The sequence below is a fragment of the Pangasianodon hypophthalmus genome, chromosome 3, assembly GCF_027358585.1.
Source record: "Pangasianodon hypophthalmus isolate fPanHyp1 chromosome 3, fPanHyp1.pri, whole genome shotgun sequence".
Lineage (NCBI taxonomy): Eukaryota > Metazoa > Chordata > Actinopteri > Siluriformes > Pangasiidae > Pangasianodon > Pangasianodon hypophthalmus.
This window is the reverse complement of record NC_069712.1, coordinates 13876052-13882206: the sequence shown is the minus strand read 5'-3', so window position 1 is coordinate 13882206 and position 6155 is coordinate 13876052. Positions and strand designations below refer to the sequence as shown.

The 6155-nt window shown below is 39.0% G+C and overlaps 1 protein-coding gene across 1 annotated transcript; it reads left to right on the top strand.

The window, feature by feature from the left end:
* The first annotated feature begins 715 nt into the window (after positions 1 to 715).
* On the top strand, positions 716 to 5921 carry pdlim1 (PDZ and LIM domain 1 (elfin)). The gene is made up of 7 exons (XM_026944855.3): positions 716 to 922; positions 2207 to 2358; positions 2671 to 2755; positions 3883 to 4067; positions 4246 to 4391; positions 4547 to 4664; positions 4988 to 5921. The coding sequence occupies exons 1-7, from the start codon at positions 830 to 832 to the stop codon at positions 5172 to 5174; spliced, it is 966 nt and encodes a 321-aa protein (XP_026800656.1). The 5' UTR covers positions 716 to 829; the 3' UTR covers positions 5175 to 5921.
* Positions 5922 to 6155: the final 234 nt, after the last annotated feature.

Below are 6155 nucleotides of genomic sequence, written 5' to 3'. Positions count from 1 at the left end.
CCGTGAGCTAATCAGTGTTTCCTCAGTGCTGTCAGAATCCAGTCCAATGCTACAATAAAAAGTTGATCACAAAAAAAGAATCCAGTCCAATGCTTCACTTAACACACCTGACTCAACTTATGAGCTAAGCATGAAGGCCTTTGTGGGCTGAACTTGGAGCCTTAGAACAGGGAAAATATACAAATGTCTGGGGGCTGGGGCCCTGTGGGACCAGAGTCTGACACTCCAGCATTCCTGCATATTATTTTCACATTCAGCATAAAGATGTAGGCATGCAGACCAGACAGTTCACATATTTCCCACATTTCACTTTCTTGTGCTTTAGTCTAAACTAACTTTTGCGAGGTCCAGGATATGACCCACAATCCAACATGTTTATATCTGCCCTTGCCTATCTCTGCCAGGAATTCGATGTCGGGAGTGGCACATTCCACATCCTGGGATTTGGGCTCTAACCATAAATGGTAAGCTTCAATAGGATTACGTAACGTCCCTCCCCTAAACAAACATAGGAAACTAGCTCTTATCAGCAACCAGACTTTTAGGCTGAATCCCAAATGGCGCCACACTCCCTGTATAAGTGCACTACATGTGGGATGAAATAATGACTTCTGTAGCCAATGTAGCTCACTATTTGTCCAATAGGAAGCCATTTGAAATTCAGCCTTAAAATCCATTGGCCCTTGTTTGCACAAGTCCCGCCCCCGTCCCCCACTTTTACAAAGTTACCGCCCTGAGAGACTGAAGTTAGACCGAAAGTTACACGTTTTGTTTCGCTAAGCTGTAGCTTAGATCTGTCTAATTTGTTATTAAACATTTTTAATTAAGAATGCCAATGCAGATTGTCATGCAGGGTCCAGGACCTTGGGGGTTTAGACTGGTCGGTGGTAAAGATTTTGAACAGCCCCTGACTATTTCACGGGTAAGTGCAGTGTGTGAGTGGAAAAGTGCAGTGTATCACAAAAGCATGCTCTGTATCTGACTCTACGCTATTGTCACTGCTGCTGGAAGGGTTGCTTTGCTTTTCGGGGAAAACTTTATGTGAAGTGTTGCTAATTTCTGTTTTTACAGCCTTGACCAAAGTGACATGATACGCCTTGTAGCTTATCTAGCTAACTAATTTAGATATTACTCCCTTTTACTAAGAGCCTGGTGCTGTTAGTATGACTCTGTGCTCTTTAATAACAAACTAGGTGTTATAGGCATGCAATGACCTTCTTCCCAGATCCACATGAGCTAAGATTTATGAATAATATCACTGCAGTGGCATTGTAGGCTATACTGCTAGCATGACAGGGGTTTCAGAGATATTATACAGCCCTCACTTTTTCCATTAGCTAACAGTGGCTGCTTCAGTGGAAATTTTGCTATAATTTCCATGTTTTGTGTGTGTGTGTGTGAGAGAGAGAGAGAAAGAAAGAAAGAAAGAAAGAAAGAAAGAAAGAAAGAGAGATATTGCACACCTTCCTTCACCAAGCCAAAGTCTTAGCATGACTCGTTGTTTTGGACACTACTGATAAGGGCAGGCTTACTTCCTTTATCTTTTTTAAAGAAGGAAATCCTCTTGACAAGTGAAAGGATAACAAATAAACTTTATAGCTTACAGCTTTACACTGATGGATTATTTATTTATTTTCGCACTATTGATGTCACAACACTTTCTCAAGCAGCGGTTCTAAACCTATTGTTCAGGGACCTTCATCCAGTCCATGTTTCTGTTCGGCTTCAGCTCCAAAAACATCTGAGCTGGGTAATGCTGTGTAATGCTGATGACATTGCTGTTGTTTGTGTGTTAGAGATTAAACTGTGGACTGGCTTGAAAAACATCTGGTCTAAATTTAGTGATACACCAATCCCACTTTTTCTATTTTTCTATTTTTTCTATTCTACTAACACTAATAGCCAAGCTCTGTGTATCTGTGGATAATTTCTGTCCTGTATTTACATGTAACATCTGTGTCAAGGGCCCAATTGGAGCTCTTGGGAACAAAAGTTATACAACTAGGGAATACTTTGTCGGGGGGCCCAAAATTCATACAGGTAGCCCTGGGTGCCAGTCAGCATCACGCTGGTTTGCAGCTTAAAACATGCCAGCGGATGAATGAACATGCCAAATCCGATTTCAGAATAGTAGCAATCAGCCCTCATCCGAATACTCTATGCCAGATGAGATTTTAAAATTAATAGTGCCTACTTTATTCACCAGGTAACCCCAGGAAGTAAAGCAGCCCAGGCCAACCTCTGTATTGGTGACACGATTGTTGCCATTGATGGGGAGCCAACAGAGGGAATGACTCACTTGGAAGCCCAGAATAAGATCAAGAGTTGTGTCGAAGAAATGGTCCTCTCTATAGACAGGTACACAACACGATATTTTATCTCTAATAGCCACAGAGAGATTGTTGATCCAGGCTACATAATGTGTTTTTTCTTTGCTCGATTGCAACCCAGTGACTCAGGCCCTGGGTTATTGATACATACTATGCCTGTAATCGTTTCAAAATCGTTTCAAGTGAATGTTTGCTCAATGAAGAGTCATTTTGCATCTTTGTGGTAACTAGAGGTTTCCTGCACTAGTATTGTGCCATCCTGTGTTTACTGTATTATCATAGAAAAGTCAGTTATTTTCAGTTTTTTTCAGATTAAGTCAGTGCTTTTTCCTTTCCTTAGATCAGAATCAAAAATGTGGTCTCCCCTTGTCTCTGAAGATGGGAAGACGCATCCATACAAGATGAATCTGGCATCAGAATCGCAGGTATAGTTAATTATGGCTTGCACTAGTTAACATTCCATGGGATTGAAAAGAACTTTGACCAGGCCTGGACTTTCACAATGACCTGCGGTGAGAATGAGAGAGTCATAGAGAGCAGAGCCTTTTTACATAGCAAGGAAAGAAAAAAACAAACAAAGGCAGGGTACAAAGTGAAGTCATTATTTACATCCTAACAAACCATATCCATGGAGACAAAGGTTTATGAGCCAGACCAAGACGTAATCCAGAGTTTCTGCCAGTTCCTGCAGGCTAACCTAAAATTAAAGGTCATCGAGTGAGCAAATGCCGGAAGCATGCACTTTGTGGGAGAGTTAGTGATACTGGGAATGTTTTAAAAGTTAAATCATATGTCATGTTGAAGAGAACTTCATACAGTTTTGTAGATCTGATGTGCATGAAGGATGCATTTGCTTCTTGGCTTTCCTGAAAGCTTTATTCTTTTTTTTTTTTGGTGTATTATTAGACATACTCTAAGGCAGAGATATTGACTGAGTTATTAGATATATTAAGCCATTAGTAGACACATTATTATTCCATGCATTCTTATATTCTATGATTTTTATTTTGTAGAAGTTGTGGGTATGAAGACACATTTAATTTAGAGCTGTTAGAGACATTTAATGTTTCAGGTTCACACATAACCAAAAATGGATAAATAGTGTGTGTTAAGGTATTAATAATGAAAAAATTATCAGTTAAAGCATTTGCATTTCCCTTTCCTGGTCTGCTGGAAACTAAGAAACAAGAAACAAAACTATTTTTCCCTTTCTTTGTTATGGATTATTGACTTATTAAAGGATACACAGACATTTTTAAACATCATTTAGTGTGTATGCAGTTAAATCATAAAATAGTTTTTCAACCAGAAACAATGGGGGAATGCACTTTTTACATTGAACTATAATTTCGTGTTATGCTGTACCTAATGCAGTTGTCTTATCTTTATCATTTTCATGTTATTATATTTCATCTTCTTTTGAATGGATAAGTAGCTGTAGCAGAACCACTATTTATTTTTGGTTTGTCTTCATGTGGTTTCTAAGCCATGCAATTCATGTTGGTTGTACTTTCTCTTGGGACACTCTGACCTCTTCCTTCACTGTCTATAGGAGGTGAAACACATAGGTTCTGCTCACAACAGGAGTGCCCTCCCATTCAATTCGCCAGGTTCCAAGGTGGTTACAAGCCACTATAATAATCCAGCAGGCTTGTACTCTTCTGATAACATCAAGGACTTTAACAGCGCTGTTGGTGGTGCCAAGACCACTGTGACATCCAGCGAACCAAGTAATAAGTAAGAATTGCTCAGATTTAAGTCTCCGTGATCACATTTTTGACCACATTAGTAATAAGTTTAGTGGAAAAATTTCATGTCACTATTTTTATATAAATCTTTCTTTTTTTCCTTTTGTGTGTTGTTTTTCAGTGTCTCTGGTTACATTGCCAATTACACAATTTTTGCTCCATTTCAGTCCAGATCTCTCTAAACCTGTCCAGCCAAAACCATCAATTGCTGTTGACTCAGAGGTCTATAAAATGCTGAATGAGAACCAAGAGTCGTGTGAGCCTCCACGCCAGTCTGCATCATTCAAAGTCCTGCAGGAGATCCTTGAGACTGGTACTGCACCTTTTACACCACGTACCACCACTCACCATGTACCAAACACAGCCAGTGATTCATGTCATTTCTTGTACACAGATAATCTGTATACCACTGCTACTTTTTTGGGAAAGCAAACTTTTCTAGCTTTTCTTTTCTGAATCTTTGCACAGGTGATTCTGACAAACCCTCTGGGTTTAGAAGTGTGAAAGCACCCACTACAAAAATTGCTTCTTCTGTGGGCAGTACTGAGAAACTCTCCATCTGTGACAAATGTGGCTCAGGGATTGTGTAAGTTATCTCTTGTAAATTAAGATTGCGTTTGAGGGGAAAAATCATGTAATCTGAAATAAGAAGGATACTTAATGTTAAAAAAAAACAAAAACAAATCTCTTGCTTATGGTGTTATTGCCACCTAGTGGAAGGCTGTGGAACTCTCACCAGCTGTTTATCATTCAGTTTTCTACATGGCCTTGTTTCCTGGATATACAGTATCTTCTTCCCTCAATTTAATATTTTGTTTGATGTATGAAAATGCATGTAGTTTAAAGGTTAAATTGTCCTCTTTATTTTAGTTATTTGTTTTAACTTAATATCTTTATTCTTAAACATAGGGGCATGTTTGTCAAACTGCGAGATAAGTTCCGCCACCCTGAGTGCTACGTCTGCACTGACTGCGGCACAAATCTGAAACAGAAAGGACACTTTTTCGTCGATGAAAAGATTTACTGTGAGAAGCATGCACGTGAACGAGTGACGCCTCCTGAGGGTTATGATGTCGTCACTGTCTTCCCAAAATAGATGCTTCTCCAGTGATGCTTCAAAACTGCACATTTCCCTGTTGTGAGGAATTCTATACACATTATAAACACTTCATGTGGATAGTTTTTCATTGTGTTCTGGCAGAGTTAGCACCAAACAGTTACATCTTTCCAGTTAATACACTAGATTTGTCCATTCGAATATTTGCTTACTCATCGTATCAAGTAGACTATCCTCATGAAGTGCTTCTAATATAAGACATTCCAGTTTCATAGACATCCCATATGCGAGACGGTGAAACATAATTGCATTGGTGCTAGAATTCTGTCCAAGGCCTCGTGAAAATACTATTAAAAAGGACAAGGTGCCACATTGCCTAAATTTTGCACTTAGATATAAAGGAAAGTGTGAGTATGTTTCAGTGGTAAGCTCAGACATTTCTGGCACATTTACTGTAACTATAAAGGTTTTGACTTTTGGAACTGTCAAAGATTTAGGGACCAATGATTTCATCTCTCTGGAAAAGTGAAAAATCTCAGTTCTTCAGCTTTCTCTGGAAGCTCCATATATGAGCAATAATACCTGAACATTTCATAATCTCTAGTTTGGTTTCTTAAGGACTGTTTATTTCAAGTATTATGTCCTTGCTTCCAATAGCTTTTCTGTATCGGTGTAATAAATATGACTGTATCAAATACATTTTTTTAACGCCAACCTGTTTACCTTCTGCATAACTTGTTTAAACTCACAGCACAATGCATAAAATAAAATAATCCATGGACCCAACCTGTCTTGTCTCAACAGTTCAGGCCGGTGTGGGGAATGTTTTCTGGCACAGATTGAGATCTTTAATAGCAATCTCGCATCCTTTAAATGATAGAGCCTGTCTGAGTACTGCTGCTGAGTATGTGCGTCACTTTATGGCCACAACTTACCCATCTTATGTATGTCTAGCATGATAATGTGTTTTAATGTTATCTCGAACTAGTTCCATGATTATGACAATGAGTTCAGTGTACC